This window comes from Cercospora kikuchii (genome assembly GCF_019650295.1).
Source record: "Cercospora kikuchii DNA, contig_00006, whole genome shotgun sequence".
Classification (NCBI taxonomy): domain Eukaryota; kingdom Fungi; phylum Ascomycota; class Dothideomycetes; order Mycosphaerellales; family Mycosphaerellaceae; genus Cercospora; species Cercospora kikuchii.
Genome location: NW_025408587.1, coordinates 94,417 through 114,538, shown reverse-complemented (window position 1 = coordinate 114,538; position 20,122 = coordinate 94,417). Strand labels below are relative to the sequence as shown.

The window sequence follows — 20,122 nt, the reverse complement described above, 5'->3', positions numbered from 1 at the left end:
GGGCTTGTGCTGGGTACTCTAAAACTCTGAGCCCAGCACACCCAACCACAAAGGCATGTGGAGTCCACATGGCATCGCTGCAAGACCAGATCGGCGAATTTTGAAAGGTTCATCTTCTTTAGTTCTATTGTATAACACGTTCTCGTCGCAGAACACTTTATACGATTTCCTGTATTGAGCAACGCGTGTGAGTGAAGCCATGACGCTAATGAGTAAGTTGTGAAGTGAATCAGAATTAAGTGTGAAACAGTTTATCGGTTGAATTGCTTTGTACATTCAATTCGAATACTATGCGAGCTCGGACTCTAATAAGAATGTATCAATTAGATGTTCAGAAGCCACTCTATCTAATAGAAAACCCCTTGAGATGTGGCCTAGGATACCACACTTACCACAGGTTAGTTTAACCCTTGGTTTCTTCTTAATTTTATGATCTCTACTCTTAGCCGTTTCGTGCAAGAGTCTCCGTTCAACCTTGTCTCAATATCTAGATCACGCTTCCTGAGGCCATATGCCCATCTTTGTCTAACCTCTTGTCTAGACCGTGCCTATAGTACTCGGGAAGCCTAGCTTCCGATGACGGCCTATCTAGGACAAGGACCTTCTGACGAACGACCTCTTATTCGATTAGCGTAAGAGTTCTGTTGTTGGATAGTATACCAGTCTTCGAAGGCGGCTAGGGCAATTTGTCGTCAGCTTCGAGCTTCTGTTCAATCAACGTTAGTGGTTGCGTGCAGACCGTTCGAGCATAGTGCGGGCAGCTCAATACTGCGTAGATCGAATGGGTTAAGAATTGGCAGTTTTGACCGGATAGGCCTCGGTAGCAGAGTCCGTTGCAGATAAAATTTGAGATGCACAAGGCAGAAGATCTTCAGGAGAAAGCTAGATCTAGGAACTATGCAGGTATCCGAAGATCGAGACGTAAGCGCTCCGGCCACTTAGGGATATTGCAGAAGTTCTACCAGGGCGTAGCGCACCGCATACGGCGTCTCTTTACTCCGCTAACACGCGGTACTGCTCCCGGTCTTGCGCCTGCAAGGCGGCGAACATCTGTCGCAATTTGGAGCGATCAGTCTTGTGCGAAATTGTAAGTGGTCTCTGTGAGATCGGAATCCAAAAGCGAGGCACCATGTTCGGCGCTAGTTCGCCCTCTTCAAGCAAGTCTTGCATCTTTTCGCTGAGTAACTCCGCGGACACAATCGAGGCAGTCCAGGAAAGCGGCTCCAGTGCTTCATCCATCAGAGGTTCTGCACCTGGTCGTCCACAGGCTACTCCAATTATCGTCTGGCTGGAAGCATCGAATTCGGCAAAGCAATCCGCGCCTTGCGGCAGCTCAAGACGACTCAAATGGTAATCAATTTCACCAAGTTCCACGCGTTCTCCGTGCAAGCTCATTTGACCGTCTTGACGACCTAGGAACGTAAGAGACCCATCGACCTCTTTACGGGCTAGATCGCCCGTGCGGTAGAACCTAGTGTCTGGGCCGAAATGCGTCCACGGGACATTGTGAAGAAAAACATGCGCAGTCTGCTCGGGCTGGTTAATGTAACGACTAGCCAACGCCCTGCTTTCAACGATAAGCTCCCCAGATTGCCCAGTTTCCCGCAATGCGCTCGTATTCTCTGGATCAACAACCCACAAGCGACAGGCTCCTTCGAGCGGCATCCCGATATTCTGTGGATTGTGGTGAGCTTCGATCGGCGGCGTAATCGACTGTAGTATAGTGGCCTCGGTGCAGCCCCAAAGCTGACGAAACTGCATGCCATGTATGCTCGACCAAGTGTGTACGGCTCTGCGGTCGAGCGCCTCCCCCATAACAGTAAGCACTTTCACCGTCGGTATAGAGCCGATAACGATAGACTTGAGCATCGTCGGAGACATGGTAATGTGCGAAATCCGTGCTTTAGTTAGATGTCCGGCAAGCTCTCCGGGCTCTGGATAGATAAGCTCCTGTTTACGCATAGTGCATAATGTAGCACCAGTTCCGAAACTTATTGCAAATTCCATCATTGCAACATCGAATACATAAGGCGCGATTTGTGCAACTCGAGACGAAGATTGAACGTCTAGAGACCTTGCTAATGCTCTGCTTATTGTAATTATAGCAGCATGGCTTTGGACAATTCCTTTCGGCTTGCCAGTAGATCCCGAAGTAAACGCAATATAAGCATCGTCGTGTGGAGACGCTTGATAAGGCGCGTCGTTCTCGTTTTCCGACCCGTTTCTTTGCAGCTGTGGATCACTATTTGCGCAATTGTGTCTATGGCATGCTGGATGAGCTGCTTCGAGTTCTCCGATGTTGATCATCGAGAATTCCCCGTTCAAATGTCCGCGCGTTAGTGTAGAATCTTCTCCAACAACGATTCGGACATTTGCTTCTCGGAACATAGTTGACTGTCGAGCGGGAGGGTGGTGGATGTCTACTGGAACCACCGTCCCTCCCAGTGCCATGATAGCCATAATGCTTACAACGCCCCGTGCAGATAATGGAAGCAGCATGCCGATTCGGGTGCTAGCCTTAAGACCTTGGGCTGTAAGAGCACACTGGAGGTGGACAACACTTTCTTGCAATTGAATGTAGGTCCATCGCCCCTCGTAACTATCCAGAGCAATTGCGTTAGGCGTGATGCGAGCTTGTTTTGCCAATAATCCTGGGAGGGTTTCTTGAACGACTTCTAATCCCGTGATATCGATATCTTCATCAACCATGGAGAAGATCGAGCTTCCGTCAGCGAACTTTCGGCCTTGTTCACGGTCCCCGCCATGCTTCTGGGCGTCTTTCGGACAGTTGTTTGAAATAGCAGCCATGGTAATTCACGTCGGGTCTTGAGGCCTATGCTAGAGTGTTGCTTGATCGTGTCGATGCAGAGAAATAGGTCGATTAGATGGAGGAGCAACGACGATGCTGCGAAAGCAAGAGAATCCAACAGCTTCGCTTCACAGACTTGCTTTAGCGGTAGATGTGTCCGTTTTCTCGACATGAGTGGAACGTCTAGCGGTTCTGAGTCAAAGTGTGTTTACCAAAGTCGGCTTAGCTCAACCGCTCCGTAGCAAAGTTTCCCAGCAGAATGTGTTAGTCTACATGACGTGTGACGCTGCGTCTGAGCTGGTTGATGTCCATGATCTGTGGGCATTTGGGCAGCGTAGCTTCCGACCTATTCGCAAGGCGTGATTACATCCAACAAAGTGGGGCCAGCACAGCAAGATGAGCACCGCGCCAGAGAGCAGACTCTGACACCGCTCGTTCGTGAGTCTATGGCCAGGAAAGACCGTTTGGCAGTAGCATGACGTCAAGAATGCACCGTGCGGCAACTTTCCAGAGTTGCCATTGCAGATCCAGATGCGGATTCCAGCGGAGCGAATTAACGCTGCTCTTAGCTCGCAAAAGCGTAGTGGTCACTCGTGTGCATTTGCCGTATCGGTGAAGGTGGGTGTGGGCACGACGGACTCTGAATTTAAAATCGCCTTTGCCTGTGTTGAAGTTGTATGTAGCAAATTTCACGTCTTTGTTTAATTCGAAAGGCGTCCAACCTGAGACTGAAGCAACTGGAGAATGGCGTACCTCTTCCTCGGGCTGTTCAAGGCACTGGGACACCTGCTCGAGCATGATAGCCTGGCTGCACGTGAAACCGCACAGAAGTATCGTTCTTGCTGTCCGATTCATGACATATGCTGACATGCGTGCAAGGAAAGCCAGCTGGCCGATAGAACGAGACACCTGCGATGCTCGCTCGAAACACTTGCATCCAGCTGTCGCAGCATTCAGGACGTTTGTCGAGTCCAATCCTCGAATTTTCATGCACTTTCGTCGCATGTGGCAAGATGCAGAGAAGCCAAAGCTGGATGGGCACACTATTGTTCGTGACCTGGACCACATGTTTGAACTCCTTAGCGAATTCATTCAACATCCTCCACCGTGGTCACCTTCAACTTCCAAGCTCGGCTCTTCAGGACTACCATTCAGCGATATATTCTACTACGCTGTGTTAACTCCAAGTGGCTACGCCGCCTTTACGGACTCCGAAGTTACGGCGCATTTCAAAAAGCTTCTTCTTGCTTGGTACAGCTATCTGAGATCCCCCGCCAGCCAGATCGGATTGGACACATGGCTAAGCGAAGAGAATGGATGCCTGGAGAAGTTGACACAAAGTGCGAATGCGCCTCTGGGCACTACGCACTGTTTCCACGACCTTTTTGTCTGTGACCCCGGCAAAAAGCATTACGGCTTCACATCATGGGACGATTTCTTCGTGAGAAGATTCCGGCCGCACATCCGCCCATTGTGTAAAGAGGATGATCGCACTATTATCAATGCATGCGAGAGTACACCACTAGCACTTATGGAGAACATTAGGCTGCAAGACGAGTTTTGGCTAAAGGGCGCTCCATACTCGCTAGTCGATATGTTCAATGACAAGGATATTGCTCTACAATTCGAAGGCGGCACTGTCTATCAAGCATTCTTAAGCCAGTACTCGTATCATCGGTGGCATGCACCAGTTTCTGGGAAAGTGATGAAATGCTATCGAATCGACGGCACGTATTTCGTCGTTCCTCGAATGGTGGAACAATTTTGTCCAGCCAAGACTGGACACTTGGAGGTGGAACGCTGTCAAGCTGCTCTTAGCAGCATGTGTTCACGAGCTGTGATTATTATCAAAGCAGATAATCCGCTCATCGGTGAAGTCGCCTTTATTGCTGTCGGTCTGCATGAAGTAAGCACTACGCAGATCAATGTTAGACAAGGACAGCGACTAAGAAGAGGAGAAGAGATGGGCATGTTTCACTACGGCGGAAGCACGCATTGCCTCGTCTTCAAGAAGGACATTCAAGTATCTGTCTTGCGAATGGACCAAAGTGTCAACCTACCCGTTAACGCGGCTTTAGCTAGAGTCAATCCCTATGATCGGAAAGCCATGTAATGAGGTTCTGCATTCTTTGTTCTCTTGGTCTTGTAGTGACGTCCCATCGACCTCTTGTTCAACTCCTGACTACGGCACCAGCGCAATCGAAGCGAATGGGCGCAGTACAGCAAGATTGGCCAGAAGGGAATATAGCTGCAAGACCAAATATAATCATGAGCCGCATATGGAGGGTTTTATCAATTCTTCAATACATCGACCCCTCTCGCTTCAATTCAGAGCTCAGTCGTCTGTTCAAAAGTCTCCGTCACGGTCATGAAAGCTACAAAGTGCTCCTTTTCGTTAACTTGGGATGAAATCTCTGCGGTACGGGGACAGTAACATTTCTGCGATACTCAAGGAGCTGCTCAACACTGTTCGTAAACTCAATATTGAAATTCAAAGGACGGCCATCTTCCGGATCCTTTCCGGTCTCCTTCTCCATCAAACTCACGATTCACTCCACCAGCCTCTCTCTTCCGGCACTGAGCAATTGTCTGACAAGTCCCATATACACCGAGGTAGCATATGGGTCTCCTTGCGCAGAAATCGATCGATAGACGAGTGCTGAGAAGAGAGCTCGGTAGACATTCTAGCACACACAGCGTCACACACAGACCCGCCTAGCCGGATTAATCCCCTTTAAACAGGAGGCTCGCTAGTCGACCCGAACAGGCCGGCCTAAAGCATCTTGCTGAGCGAGAAACGTAACGAGCGCTTTCTCTTCCCACGGGTCGAGGTACTGCTAGCTTTGGGCCTTCGCTTGAAGCGATAGTCGCCCGCGCTTGCGATGCTGCAGCGTAGTACGGGGATATTAGTGTGTTGCGACCGGGCACGAAAGAACCTTACTATACCAGAGTAGGTATCCTTAGCTGGCGTTAGGCTGGCCTTGTCCATAGGCGCTATAAATAATTACTAACGTAACAATATAGGAGTGGTGTAGAGGGATGGGAGAAGAGGGAATAGAGTTGCTAGGGGATCTATAAGTACCCTCTAACGAGTGCCTACGAGAATTCCAAAATTCGCAAATTTGACAAAATTACAATTAAAGTTGTCTGAGGCGTTGAATGAGTCGAGATGGAGCAGGTGGCAGAGTACAAACATCGCGTTAGGATCGTCTTCGGGCAACGGTATCTTTACTGGTTCGCTGCCGCTGCGCGGAGGTTTGCCTTCTTGGAGCGGTGGATTGAGAATCGTCTTGAAGACTGGCGAAGCGGCAAAGAGGACGTCCGAAGACACACGAATCTCCTGCGCGGCCGAGCCCACCACGAGAACAATGTTGCCGCCAGGCGCCATCAACCCTTTGTCGGCCATGGTGCGTCGAAAGTGCTTGTGTTGATGTTGTATAGAGCGCGTCAGAGTTGAGGGTCGAGGGCGAAGGTTGACGAGCTTGTGAGAGTTGGAAATTGGAAGTTGGAAGGGAAGGCAGATGTTTGATTTATGTAAGTCGCGGTGGTTCAAAGCAAACTCCACTGTTCCACGCGCGTCTATTCACTTCGCATTGCAGTCTTTGAACCACTCCTTTGCTACTCAAGCACAAAGCGGCCGAAGGCATTCGTCATCTGCTGAGAATCGCATGCCAGCCTCAATCTTCTAGGCCAATCTATGCCTTATTCGAACTGCTCCAACGCAAAGTCTCCAGATAGTGCATTGCAACTGTCCATACCGCTCCTTGTGAATCACTCGTCATGACCTTCACAAGCGCCGCTGACTCCTTGTTCGCCATCATTGCAACATTGCAGACAGAGCCCTGCGTCTTCTTTTCCTTTCGTAGCTCTCTGCTGCACGAAGGCTCGTCTGGCTTCCAGAATGACTGTCTCCTAGTTAGCACAAAAACTCAGGAAGATTCGTCTGCCAATACGTACGTAGCACTCGAACAGGAATTATATCAATGGTCGGATCGTTCACAAGTTCCGTCACTCCGTCTACGCACTCGTTGATCAGGTGGGCCGTCGCTCTCTGAAACCCGCTCTCATCGCTAATAAGGTAGGCTACGGCCACCGCTTCTATTACCATGTCGATAGAGTCTTGCTCCCGGTGCTTGTGGAGCCAGTGGTGCAAAAACCCACTCATCTGCCAGTTCAGAGAGCCAAGAGCCTGATATTTCCGTAGCAGGACAGCAGTGAGACGGAGCCGGATGATGGCATCTTCGTCGTGTACGTCGTAGCCACGCTGCCAGGAGTGGAGCATTTGGCACATCAAGCGCACCCCACGCGTATCGTCCTCAGGTAGTAGTATCTCCAAAGGCTCCGTACTGTTGCGCAGCTGATGCCCCTCGCGGAAATGTGGTCCGAACATAGCTTTGAAGACCGGCGACGCGGTGGAAAGTACGTGCGAGGAGACTCGAAACTTGTGGCCCAAGTCGGTGCCACACAGCTTATCAGTGACGAGAATGACATCTCCGTCTGGGGCAACAACCTCGATTTCGTCTAGATCGCTCGCGGCGGGCTTGTCGGACATGGTGGCTGTGTGCGTTTGGATCGATGTGGTGTGTAGAGCTGGTCAGAGTTGTGTGTTCAAGGCGAAGATCGTGTGCAGGGTTTATCAAGGAATGAGAATCAGGATGGGAAAGATGAAGATGAAGTAGAAGGCACATGGTTGATTGAAGTTGTGCTGACGCGCTGCAAACGCCACAAGCGCGGCTTTCACATGCGCTCGTTCACTTCACCGCTGCAGTACTTTAACCCATTGTTGCCTGATCTGTCGCAACGTGTTCAGAGGCACGCACAACCTCCTTATCGTGGCATACCAGTTCCAGCTAACTTGACCATCAGTGGCGATGTCCTCCGCGAGAATCACGATGCTCCGTGACGGCCCACACACTTTTCGTTCCGATCCTGCTTGCCCGCTTTCGAACAGCGCAAGCACAATCCCCCATCCTTCGCGACTTCATCCGATGAACCTTCCACCACACTCATCTTCGTCTGCATTCTCACTCGTCTCTCTTCTAGGATGACTATGTTTCTTGATTAGCACGGGTGGAATGAAATATCAACGTGAGCGCTTACGAAGAACCTGGAGCGGAATGATGTCTGTGATGTCTTGACGCTCCACCAGCTCGGTCACACTGTCTTCGCAGATATTGATGAGATGGGCGGTAGCTCTGTTGTACGCATCGTCACAGTTGAGTAGATAGGCCGCCGCAACTGTGCCTGCACATACAGTCACAGAATCCACGATAGCGTCGAAGTCAAATAGCCAATGGGACAGCACTCCGCGTATCTGCCAGTGAAGAGGACCGACAACTTGGTACTTGTCGAAAGCCAGAGCCGCGGGAAGCATTTTGAAGTTGTCCACCAATCTCTCATCTTCAGCAGGCGCATCGCGGCAATGGAGCAGACGACACATCAAGGTCATGGCCTTTGGATCGTCGTCCGGCAGTGGGATTTCCACCGGCTCCGTGTTGCCGTTGCTGCGTAGCTGCTGGCCTTCTCGAAAATTCGGGCCTAGCATCGCTTTGAAGACGGGCGACACGGTGGATAGTATGTGCGAAGAGACACGAAGCTTCCTCTTCTCCGCCTTGTCACCGACGACGAGGATGATGTCTCCGTCACGCGAGACGACTTCAGTTGCGAAAATGTCGGACATGTTGCCTGCGTGTTTGGGTTTTGGTATGGTGCGCCGGGGCTTGTCAGAATAGAAAGTTGGAGATGAAGGTTGTGGCGCTTTCAGTTTGAGCAATTGATAGCGAAGGTGTGTGAACGGATAAAAGAGCTGTGGCAGACGACAAACGGCGCTAGCGCGACCATTCACATGCGCCCATCCGCTTCACTTTGTACGTTCACGTGCGAAGTCTGAAAGTTCGAGAACGAGCCAGAAATGGTGGTTGTAAAGGGAGAGAAGCTCGAGTCAAGTTGACGAATGCGCCGTCTGCTGCCAGAAAGTATTTAATCACCCTGACGTCCTGTTTGTCGTACTATCGATCGCAAGTGCAGTGAGAATCTTCAAGCCGTGAACGGCTTGCAGGCCAAGAGATATATGCGTGTCGATCTTGCGCCATTAACTCTCAGACTGTGGCTGCAAAAGTGTCAGAACAGGAGAATGGCGGTCTCCTTTCTCCTCGATGACCTGAAGCATGTATGAGGCTCGCCAGGCTACGTCGCGAAACGTGCAAGTCATTCGTAATTTCTGGTGCTCCGCTCCTTGCTGCCTTTACAGCCTCGTCTATCTCATCGCTCCATGCGCCTTGTAGCCAGTATCAATCCTGTAGTAAAAGCCTTCGCGAATGTGCCGAGAGAATACTGCAGGTAGAGGAATCCACGATGTGTCCAGGCGCTCTTTCCATTACCGCTGAAACGGACATTGGATAGCGCTGCCTTCAACAACAGCTAACAGCCTCTGGAACAAGTCTTGTATCGATCTTGTTCGTCGTCTTTTGAGCACGACAAGCATAGGCCGTTATCCATCGAAGATGCTCCCCCCTGGTCTCGAGCTCTGAGGCGTCGCTCCTCTAGGATCACTTTCTCTTCAAGTCAGCACAAGCAATTTCACATACAATCTTCGCTAATACGTACGCAGTACTCGCGTGGGGAGGATATCGAGAGTTGGTTCGTCGAGCAGATCTCCCAGCCCATGGACACAGTTCTCGATGAGCTGAGACGTGGCCGTCTGAAAGGTGTCACGAGATGCCAGCAGGTACGCGGCAGCCACGGCTTCAATCCCGAGGAGGATGCTCTCTGAGTTCTTATTTTCGAACAGCCAATTGGCCAGAAGGCCGTGCATCTGCCAGTACAAGATTCCAAGCATCTGGTACTTCCGAATCGCAATCGCAGCGTGCCGGATGACGAAGACTCGGCTTATCAAACTCGTATCGAGATCGATTTCACCAAGATGAATGAATTGAAGAATCAAACGCATTCCATCCGAGTCGTCGTCCGGAAGCTCCACTATTGCTGGATGTGAGCTGCTGCGTTTCTGCTGACCTTCGCGGAAATTGGGGCCGAGCATTGCCTGGAAAACAGGCGAAGCTTTCGACAGGACCGCGGAGGAGACTTGGAACTGATCATCGAGTTCGCCAACTACCAGAATGACGTCTCCTTCGGGGTCAATGGCCTGAAAAGAGCTGCCTATGTCGGACATGGCGATGGGAGGCTGGTTGTGTTGATTTTGATGTCGGTGTCGAGTGCAAAGTCTGCAAGTTCGAAAAAGGTGGAAAGCAAACAGCAATGTCCTCCGTCGTCAACTGAAGCCGCGCTAGTGCAGGTCTGAAACTCTATTCAAGATCGAGCATATGCCGCATCGGAAGTTTTTGATTACGCGTTATTTCGATGGTCGAGACGCGAACGCGACGTCTGAGAATACAGCGCGGCCTGCATGATCGCTCAGACTTGCGAATGTAGTTACCAGAGACCGCAGCCGCCAGCAGGGCCGCGAAACGAGCTGAACAACTCTTGGCGGCGGGGTGGCGCATCCTTGCGACCTCAGCTGCTTCTTTCAACATCGTAAATGACCTTCACTTCCTCAGCCTGCGGTGACTTCGATGCTGACGATTGCGCAGCGCTCATAATGACGAGCCCTCAGGATATGTTGTCAAATGCAGATGTTGACTCACTAGAGCGAGCATCGACATCCTCCCCTTGGCTCCAGAACAACTCATCGGAGGTAAACAGCGGCAGCCCGGCGCCGGTTGCAGCCTACTCTCCTGTACCTCTTGAAGATCCCAAAACCCAAATTCGCTTGCTCAGATTCGTCTCCGCTGTTGGTCATTCGCCGCTTGCACTGGAGACCTCGGTCTGGAGCCTGGACGAAGCACCTCCATACGTCGCCATCTCTTACACGTGGGGTGGACTCAACACACGAACGGTTGTCATCAACGGAGAGCCTGTACGGATCAGATACAATGCCTATTACGCTTTGCGGCAGGTACAGTTGCATCATCGACAAATCCATATCTGGATCGATTCCATCTGCATCAACCAGAGCGATGACGCTGGGAAGAGTGCTCAAGTTGCGATGATGTATCGGATATTTAATGGGGCAACGCAAGTCGTATCAAGTTTAGGAGCTCATTCAGGCAACATAGAATGGTTGTTCACGGTCGTACGTTTCTTGAAGCCGATCCTGGAACGTTTGCCTACATCACGATACCAGGAATGGGAATTGCGCCAAGCATTATGCGAGGAACTATTCGAAGGTTCTCTTCGTGATGACTTTAGGACAGCAATACGTGATCTCGATCAGAACCCTTATTGGCAAAGATTGTGGGTCGTGCAGGAGGTTGCTGCAGCTCATAACGACATCGGACTCCTCAGCGGGCCGCACCACATCGGCGCGATCGCCATGAAATCATTTCAGACTGTGGCCATCCCCGAGATGTTCGGACACTTCCATCAACGGCGTTTCCGAAGAAGAGATCGTGCCACCATGGCACTCCTTGCGATCATGGGAAAGTTCCGTGATGACAGTCGATCGTTGGAGACCAATCTTTCCCAATTCGGCGAATTTCACTGTTCCGATCCACGTGACCGACTGTTTGCTCTCGTGGAGTTCACAGACTGGTAGGCAAGCGGCTGTCCTCGCATTTTTCCGGACTACACCAAGTCAGGTTGGGACTTGGCAGTTGACATAGGGCCTAAAGTGCCTCTTAGAGTGCTGAATCTCCTGATTCGCGCTCTCGAAATCACCCCAGAATCTAATGAAGTAGCCGACCGTTTGCAGGAGCAACGATCTCGTGCATCGATGCAGACCGTGCACACCATTGGGCTGGACGCCGATCGAGATCCATCGACGGTGCTCGGTCGTAGTTTCAAAGGGACTGCCTGTGCTAGGTTGCAAGATACTGCTTCAGACAGTCTCTGTGCTTGCATTGAAGACAGCGATGTGAGAGACTTGGACCTCCATCTTCCACCACAGGCCGTGGACTTCATTGGGAGAAACGATGAGTCTCCGCATCAGATCGCGCAGCCGGTTGTCGGCGTCTTTGGAAACGTGGCTGCGCTCGTGTGTCCAGGTGCTCAGCCTGACGACATCTTGGTCCCGGTCGAAGGCTCCAAAGGTCTTCTCTTGATCGTGCGAGGATCGAAGACGAAAAATGTGCACTACGATATAATCGGTCAAGGGCTGCTGATTGAACACCACATTATTATGGCGAGGCCCTTATGTCGGCCAGGTTGGTGTCGCTGCTCACCAGCGCTCCTCGCAAGGCAGCCGATCTTCGTAGCAGACGTGCATGTCGCACTGACCGTGGAAGAACTGATCGTCCTAAGAGCGCAACAAAATCCAATTATGAAGGAAAAGGCGTGTATCAAAAAGTCAAGTATCGCAGCTGGCCTGGCTAGAATGGCTACCAGCCCCTCTACCAGGCCGAGGAGTACTGTGTCGTTGACGAACATCGCTTGCAAATGGTGGCATTAGGAATATGAGTCGTGTCGGAGCAGGACACGAAAAGCGCTTTAGAAATCAGGTATACTCGTAAGAGCTTGCAACTTGTCACAAAGTCTCGTCCGATCGGATGACCGAGTTTTCCTCCAGGCAACGTCGAACAGCATATCTAGAAGTCTTCCCGTAACTCACAAAGCTCCAGCATGGGAGCATCATGATCTGACATGTGTGGCTGCCTGTTTCGCGGGTAGCAAAAGTCAACAGCTCCATTTCGCACCTTGTGATGTCTCCCTGAGCCAGAGAGGCAGCCTGCGCCAACGCACATTGTCGTGGCCGCGCGCCAGCTTCCTGTTGCGTGTCCACCGAGAAGGTCATGAGGTAGAGACAGGAGACCAAAATGGCCCATTGTGCGGGGCGGAGCAATCCAGGCACTCAAGCATTGTGATCAATCTCCACCAGAGCAGTTCTACATGCGCAACAAGTGGCGAATCATCATCTTCGATATCGGACGCTCTCGCATCGGGTAATCCAAGCTTTCGCAGCAGCATTGGTATCAAAGTGCAGGGCTAACCAGGAGAAGGCCGCTGCTCATCGAGATATCTTGCACGACAAGCAGTCTCTACTGCAGACATGCAAGTCGCACTTAGCTCCGAGGAAATTATTCTTTCCGCGGTACGAGACCCGGTGCATCCGCGTTGTCATACAACTTCAACAATAGACGTCGCAACACGCGTGGAGAAAGAGAATGGTTGCAAATCCTGCTGTCAGGCCGAAGGAGGTTGTGTCGACTATGGCTTTCTTCTGCTTCGACGGGAACAGAGCCGTGACGATGGGATGAGTTCTCGTCTTCCTAAGATGTACACCTTGACAATCTGTACACAATTGCTTTGCCTTTTTGACTTTGGAAATGAGAGAAGACATGGTGATCTTGAGGGGAAACGGGTGTTCCGTTTGCGAGATGAAAGAATGTCTACCAGAGCAATTCTACATGCGCCACAGGTGGCGAATCGTCCTCAAAATCGGGCGCTTTTGCGTTGGGCAGTTCCAGCTTTCGCTTATGCCAGTAAGCCATGAAGCTCTGAGCAGCATCCTCAGTGTGGAAGCCAACAATAAAGACATGCGGTGGAGTACGCATTGAATGCATGTCAGGCTCATCTTTCTTTGCTTTTTTAAGTTGTTTGCCAGATTCATCGCTTTGTCTTCCATCACGTATACCAGCCGCATTCTTCTGTGCGAATTCGCTGACATCTGCAGATGACGGAGACACTCGCGCCTCCCATTTCGTGATGTCCAGCTCGTAGTTCTCTCCTCCTGACCAGCTGAGGTTGCGGCATTTCCCGGTCTCCAGAAATATGTGCTTTAAGCGGCTGGCGTGCAACTGCGGTCCCTCCATCGTCAAGCGGACCTCGACAGGCATCTTTCCTACTCGCTGTACAATGCCCTTGTATCCCCCAAATTTCACAATCGATTCTACCAAGGGTGTGAATGGCCTTTTGAGCTGATGCAACTCCAGCTTTTGACTCGGCGGCTTCAGAGCGTATGCCTGGATGGCAGCATGAGCATCGAGACCTTCAATCATGTAGCCTGGTGGAGGAGGTATCGGCGACGTGTTGGAGGTAGGCGTGTGGATCGCTGCCAATTTGTGTATGCGTGTGACATGCTGTTGATATGTGTATGCACCGATTTGAGAAGTGAATATGATGTAGTAGAGATTTTGCTGCTCCAGGGTGCTCAAATCTCGCTCGGGAATGACCTGCAAAATGTCACTCTCTTCCAGTGTCCATCCTTCAATGTGTTTGCCCTGTGGTATCAAGCGTCTGAAGTCCTCCGTTAAAAGGTTCTTGCTTGCGTTTCGCAGCACCAGGACAGCTGTGCCGGGTGGGGCGTGTTCCATGGCGGACCTGAGCCGTCTGGCAACCGACGACTCATGCTCATGCCTATCCTCTTCTCTGCTCTTCTTCGGCCGTCGTGGAGTAGGTATGGGCGGGAGGGTATCCAAGGGTAGCTTTGGCACCTCGCGCGCCGCTGCTTCCTGCTGCTTCTCGTAGCGTTTCGTCTCTTCGGGGAACAGCTGCTCGATCAGAGAGGGCTTCGTTGCGGTTGCGGATGCGGATTGGGCATTGGCTGAGGGCACTGCGCCTGACGAAGGCTTCGTGTCGTCCTGCTTGCCATCTCGATTGGCATTGTTGCCATTGGGCTGGGATGGCGGCTGCTCCCCGCGACTGGCGAAGGACCGCCTGTGTGAAGCGACTTCAGCGGTCCATGGCCGAGACGCGATGCGCAGAGGAGGTCGGCGCGCGCGGAGCATCAATGGGTGGCATTGATGAGGGTGACGAAGACGAAGGCTGCTCGGTAGGTCGGAGGTGCAAGAAAGTGTGCGGTCAGAAGTGTGAGGAGCTTGGACCCGTCCGCGGCCTGGGCATAGGATGACAAGTGGGACTTGACCAAGTGTCGGCGATGCTGGAAAGGGAGAATTGTCAGACCGGGCAGACTAATGGCGGGCGAGTCGTGGAGCAGCATGTGCTATGGACGAGAAGGCCCAATATCATTCTCTCCCGAGTGACTTCCGCGGTACCACTTCGCACCTTTTCTCGAGTCATCGCAGACAGACTTTTCCGCTGTCCGGACATCCGTGGGCGTACATAACAGTGCGAGGACAGAGAAAAGTCGCAGAGCGTAGGTTCGTCTCCTTGATTTTCACTGGCATCTCTGTAGCTCAGCAGTGCCGGGTGCCGCGCAGACGACCTCTCGTTCTGGGCGCCGGTATTGGGCGGGTTTCTCAGCAATCCCTGCATCCATCGTGCTTCTAGCGCGTCGGCCACGCGCGCTCCTGCAGCCGCCAAAGTTTCTATTTGCACTTCAACGTCGAAGCCAGCACAAGTCAGTCAACTCGCACCCCTGCACTAAGACGCGCCGCCGCGGCCTCGGATCGCTGAAAAGCGACGACTGCCCGCCAGCGCAAACATGTCAACACCACCTCCACCTCCTTCTGGTGACACCAACAAGCCCGCCCCCGCCAAAATGGACGCTTCGCATGTCGTCGTGCGACTGCAACAGTCCAAGGGTCTGCAGGATGCCTTTCGGGTGCACGTCCTGCCCGAATCCCTCACTGACGCTGGCCTCAAGCTCAACGATATCTGCCAAATCACCAGCGAAGATGGCATGACCACCGGTTATGGCATCGCCTGGCGAGCAGAAGACAAGATGGGCAGCAGACCCAAGACCCGGCCGGCAAAGATGACTGAAACCTTTCGCGACTTGTACGACTTCAAAGACGGCTCCAAAGTCAAGATCTCCCGCGCCGACACGAAATTATACCCCGCCGACCGCATTGTGCTCTACGATGTCACGCCTGAAGGGCATAACAAGCCTGATGTTGTTGACGAGACGAACTGGGAAATGCGAATTGGCGTCTTGTTTGGTATGTTATTCTTCACTTAATCCAGTCCTGCTGGACCGACGGCGCTGCAAACAGATCAATCCCGCCTGGGACCTATACGCAGAATGACTAACACGTTGCAGAGGATGCCGACGCCCTTGCACCTGGCGTCTCTTTCGAAGTGACAGGCGTGAAGAAGTATCGGAGACGTTTCCACATCGAGCACATAGAGTCAGCCGGTGCGCCAGATGGAAGTTGTCTGTACCGCATGCGACGAGGAACATCGATCGAACTTCCGAATGGTACCTTGTCCAGACTGACCTCTCCGGTCAATGGGCATGGTCACGGCATTCTCTCGCTCCACACAAATGGATTTGGAGGTCAGATGAATGGAGACACGCACCTGGAGCTGGACCCGCACCGCCTCGGAGGTCTAGTTGAGCAGACTCGAAAACTGAATGAGCAAATGGGTCAGCTGTTGGAAAGTGCACGAATTGCAAATGGTCACGCTCGTTCGCGTGCCGTACTACTTCACGGGTACCAAGGCTGCGGCAAGACGACCGTCATGGAAGCACTAGCAGGTAGTGGATTCCGCAAAGTGTATCGCATCGAGCCTGGGAGCCTACTCAGTGGGACACTGAGCAAAGCACGAACGCAGATTCAAGAGACATTCCAGCAAGCGGCCGAGCGTGCCAATCAGCCCTCACTTATACTGATCGACAAACTCGAGAAGCTCACACCCAATGAGGAGGATAAGTTCTCAGACACATTCATCGCGGAGCTGGAACGAATAAAAGACTGCCGGGTCATGATCGCCGCTGCTACGAGGTCAATCTCCGAGCTCAATGCTTCCATAATCGGCCCATCTGGATTCTGGAGACATATCGAGATACCCATTCCAGACGCTGCTGCGCGCCAACAGATCCTGAACGTTGCTCGCCAGAAGTCACCCTTCGCTAAAGATGACATCTCAGCAGCGATAGCAGCACGAACTCATGGCTATACCGGCGCTGATCTTCAGCTTCTTCACGGCTGGGCGTGCGATGGCGCAGAACAACGAGACAAGAGGGAGGCTGCGTCCAGGCTGAGATCGCCAAGTCTTCCCACTTACGACGAGGCAAACTCATTTTACCACGACTCTCCGGCGCAGAGTTCAACCCGTGCCATTGAACGTCAATCTGAGCCACTTGATACTCAGCTCGAAGATTACGAGAAAGCGCTACCCAATGTCATTCCAACAGCATTGCGAGAAATCTTCACCGAAAAGCCCAAGGTGCAGTGGAGTAACATTGGTGGCTCGGACAAGGTCCGCGAGTCATTCGATAAAATTCTCGGCCTACGGCAAAACGACCGAGCCCTCCTCGAAGAATTCCAGCGAAAGCCCGAAAAAGGCGTCCTACTCTACGGACCTCCTGGCTGCTCCAAAACAATGACCGCTCAAGCCGTCGCAAACAGCTACAATTTCAACTTCATCGCTATCAAAGGAGCCGAACTCATCAGCAAATACGTCGGTGACTCCGAAAAGAAAGTCCGCGAAGTCTTTGCAAAGGCACGTGCAGCGGCTCCGTGTGTCATATTCTTCGACGAAATCGACGCAATTGCGACCTCACGTGACCTGGATAGCGGAAGTAAGGGTTTGAATGTCCTCACTACACTCTTAAATGAGATGGATGGGTTTGATGAACTGAAGGATGTCCTCATTTTAGCGGCGACTAATAAACCTGAATCGCTGGATCCTGCCCTCATTCGGCCTGGACGATTCGATTCACATGTCTACCTCGGTCCACCGAATTTGGCGGCGAGACAGGATATTTTCCGAATTGCTTGCTCGGGCGTGCGTCTTTCGGAAGAGGTCAAATTCGCGTTGTTGGCGGGGAAGACTGAGGGGTATTCTGGAGCGGAAATTGTGAAGATTTGTGAGGGGGCGAAGGATTTGGCGATTGGGAGAGTGAGGAGTGGTGAGGTGGAGGAGGGGGGAATGAGGTGTATTACTATGAGGGATTTTGATAGTGCGAGGGAGGATGTGAGGAGGGGGATCACGGAGGAGATGTTGAGGGGTTATGAGATGTTTGCGAAGAGGTAGATGGGAAAAATTGGGGGTTTTCTCTGGAGAATTTGACCGGTTGTATGCTAGCAGAGGTAGAGATGAGCAAAGAATCGAATGGTTTATCGGAGATGATTTGCTTCTGCATTCTTTCTCTGATTGCAGCGTTCGAGCTGAGCCACCGGGTGTGGAAATCAACGGCGATTGAACATCGGCGAAGACTTGGAAATACTGTTTTCCTGCCCTGTTTCTCTGTTTATAGTATTCGAGCCAAGCCAACAGCTGTGGAGATGAGTCGAGATTGAATATCGGCAAAGTCATGGAGATACTCTCTGTGCTGGCTTGTCTCTCTGTTGAAAGCGTTCGGATAGAGTCAACGGATATGGAGATGAGTGATAATCGACAATTCGTTTAAACTGGAGATAATCCCGGGGTTGGCCAGTGACTCCGTTGACAGCGTTCGAGTGAAGCTAATGGTTGTAGAGATGAATGATGATATAAAATCTGGATGTGGTGGAGATGATTTTGGATCTGACTAATTTCTCTGTTTGTGGTATTTGAGCTAAACCAATTGGTGTACAGATGAGCAATGATTGAAGAACACGATGTGGTGGAGATGATATGGGATCTGGCCAGCGTCTCCGTCCACGGCGCTCGAGCGAAGCTACCAGGTATAGAGACAATTAATAATTGTGAAGCTCGATCTGGCGGAGATGATTTGGGATCTGGCTAGTGACTCCGTCGATAACGTTTGGGCGAAGCCACCAAATGTCGAGATGATTGGTGATTTGGAAAGTTCGTTCTGGTGGAGAGATCTTGTGGTTCCGGCTGGTTTTCTCTGTTAACGGCTTGCGAGCGAAGCTACTAGGTGTACAGACGAGTGATGATGCGAGACTTTCTTTTGTGCCAGAGATATGATATAGTCTTGCATGAGTCTATACGTTGGATGTTTTCGAGTGGTGCTACGAGTAGTAATAGAGGAACAGGTATGTTAGAGAATGTATTCCAGAAAGACTATGGCTTACAACTTCTCGTCCTATCCATTTCCGTGTAGAGAACGGTTCGCTTAAAACAACATGTGTAAAGCGGGCTGCTTTGTCTGCAGAGACGAGTTACCATAGACTGCTTGCTTGGCTTATCGTCAAATCACCCTACACCGACATGGTTCGCTCGTGACGTAGCCCAAACAGAGATAGTGCGTCACTCTTCCGTGCTAGTTGCTAACGATGCAAAGAATAAAGATTCTGTCCAAGCAAAAGACTGATTACTGATACGCACCGCTAGTTAGGCAAACCCTTGAGCAGGATTCTCACGCCGGGGTCATTCGCGCGAAGTCCTTCTATCTTAATGAGGAACTAGTCTATCTACCATTAAAAGAAGGGGTATCGTACTTGTTTCCATCATCTTTCTGTTATTGTTAGTCCTTTTCGTCCCGCCGAGTTGCCAACATCACGTTTCCCGTCATATTTGTCAATATCATCTCGCGCACGAACGAAAATCCAAAAGCCGCTTTCTCCCAACAGTCATAATAACATCCAAATTATGAAGACCATCCTCCTCGCCACCTTCATCGCTTGCTTCTTCAGTACCGCGCACGCAGTCTTCTGCTGTACTCCTAACACAATCGAACTGGACGGGCGGGAGAGTTGTACAGAGGGTCTGAATCTGAATCCTCGATGCGTACGTTCGCCCTTACGATTCTTCTTCTTCTTCTTCTTCTTTTTTTTCCTTTTTGGAAAGGTTCCCATTGACGCGCCTTTCTTGGGGTTCTCTGCTAACGCGGATATCATTTTGTGATAGTGTCTTCCAGACGCGCTGGACGATTGCTCGAACCAAGCGCCGTTCACCCTGCGTGGTGAAGTGCAACGTGGTACTAAGCCTGGAGGGTTTCCGTGTGAAGGCGGAAAGGGCGTGTCCGGTTGTACGTTCAATTAGCGAGCCGGTGTCATGATGTCGGGAAGGGTGGAGGAAAGAGCCTTGAGAGGTCGTTGGGAGAGGTGGTGATTGTTGTTATTATGGTATTCCCTGCCTTGTAGGGACTTAAGGGAGCAGCAGATGTAGGGACGAGAGGTAGGGTAGAGAGTGTATGAAGCTCCGCACGAACGGTCATCTAAAGCAGGCTAGATGGGTCAAGTTGGAGCTTTCATAAATACTTCGAGTTGAACCCGAGCATGTAGTCAGACGATGTCCTTCGAGCATTGTTTCATCACTCAGACTGGTATTCCCGCATACTCTTGCCAAGGGTGGGGTGTATCTGTCAGCTTGGCTATAGTGGCGTGGCAACACAAATTTCACCATTTCCGTCTCTTCTTATGAGTATAATGTCCCACCAGGTAAGATCTGGATCTTTGATGTCGTCTGTACGTTATGGAGCCTACCTGAAAAGTAAAATCGCCTTCATCATATGTGAGAATGAGTATGAGGCAAGCCATTATGTTGGTGTCGATATTGTCACTAGACAACCCTGTCTCATGTCGC

The 20,122-nt window shown here is 51.4% G+C and overlaps 8 protein-coding genes across 9 annotated transcripts; 3 read left to right on the top strand and 5 right to left on the bottom strand.

Moving 5' to 3' along the window:
• Window positions 1–993: 993 nt before the first annotated feature.
• Window positions 994–2,808, bottom strand: CKM354_000899100 (uncharacterized protein; the record flags this gene model as incomplete). Its single annotated transcript, XM_044804393.1, has 1 exon — window positions 994–2,808. The coding sequence occupies one exon, from the start codon at window positions 2,806–2,808 to the stop codon at window positions 994–996; it is 1,815 nt and encodes a 604-aa protein (XP_044660328.1).
• A 745-nt stretch (window positions 2,809–3,553) lies between these two features.
• On the top strand, window positions 3,554–4,922 carry CKM354_000899000 (uncharacterized protein; the record flags this gene model as incomplete). The annotated part of the gene is made up of 2 exons (XM_044804392.1): window positions 3,554–3,639; window positions 3,689–4,922. 2 exons carry the CDS (start codon window positions 3,554–3,556, stop codon window positions 4,920–4,922), a joined length of 1,320 nt encoding a protein of 439 aa, XP_044660327.1.
• A 972-nt stretch (window positions 4,923–5,894) lies between these two features.
• Window positions 5,895–6,215, bottom strand: CKM354_000898900 (uncharacterized protein; the record flags this gene model as incomplete). The annotated part of the gene is made up of 1 exon (XM_044804391.1): window positions 5,895–6,215. One exon carries the CDS (start codon window positions 6,213–6,215, stop codon window positions 5,895–5,897), a length of 321 nt encoding a protein of 106 aa, XP_044660326.1.
• Window positions 6,216–6,580: 365 nt separating this feature from the next.
• Window positions 6,581–7,361, bottom strand: CKM354_000898800 (uncharacterized protein; the record flags this gene model as incomplete). Its single annotated transcript, XM_044804390.1, has 2 exons — window positions 6,581–6,714; window positions 6,767–7,361. 2 exons carry the CDS (start codon window positions 7,359–7,361, stop codon window positions 6,581–6,583), a joined length of 729 nt encoding a protein of 242 aa, XP_044660325.1.
• Window positions 7,362–7,696: 335 nt separating this feature from the next.
• On the bottom strand, window positions 7,697–9,980 carry CKM354_000898700 (uncharacterized protein; the record flags this gene model as incomplete). Of its 2 annotated transcripts, XM_044804388.1 has the most annotated exons (3): window positions 7,697–7,857; window positions 7,910–8,329; window positions 9,824–9,980. In XM_044804388.1, the coding sequence occupies 3 exons, from the start codon at window positions 9,978–9,980 to the stop codon at window positions 7,697–7,699; spliced, it is 738 nt and encodes a 245-aa protein (XP_044660323.1). The 2 variants fall into 2 exon arrangements, with proteins under 2 accessions (XP_044660323.1, XP_044660324.1); XM_044804389.1 differs by lacking the exon at window positions 9,824–9,980 and having other exon boundaries at window positions 7,910–8,489.
• Window positions 9,981–10,346: 366 nt separating this feature from the next.
• On the top strand, window positions 10,347–12,254 carry CKM354_000898600 (uncharacterized protein; the record flags this gene model as incomplete). The annotated part of the gene is made up of 2 exons (XM_044804387.1): window positions 10,347–11,398; window positions 11,693–12,254. The coding sequence occupies 2 exons, from the start codon at window positions 10,347–10,349 to the stop codon at window positions 12,252–12,254; spliced, it is 1,614 nt and encodes a 537-aa protein (XP_044660322.1).
• Window positions 12,255–13,191: 937 nt separating this feature from the next.
• CKM354_000898500 (uncharacterized protein) lies at window positions 13,192–14,529 on the bottom strand (the record flags this gene model as incomplete). Its single annotated transcript, XM_044804386.1, has 1 exon — window positions 13,192–14,529. One exon carries the CDS (start codon window positions 14,527–14,529, stop codon window positions 13,192–13,194), a length of 1,338 nt encoding a protein of 445 aa, XP_044660321.1.
• Window positions 14,530–15,185: 656 nt separating this feature from the next.
• On the top strand, window positions 15,186–17,683 carry CKM354_000898400 (uncharacterized protein; the record flags this gene model as incomplete). Its single annotated transcript, XM_044804385.1, has 2 exons — window positions 15,186–15,642; window positions 15,744–17,683. 2 exons carry the CDS (start codon window positions 15,186–15,188, stop codon window positions 17,681–17,683), a joined length of 2,397 nt encoding a protein of 798 aa, XP_044660320.1.
• Window positions 17,684–20,122: the final 2,439 nt, after the last annotated feature.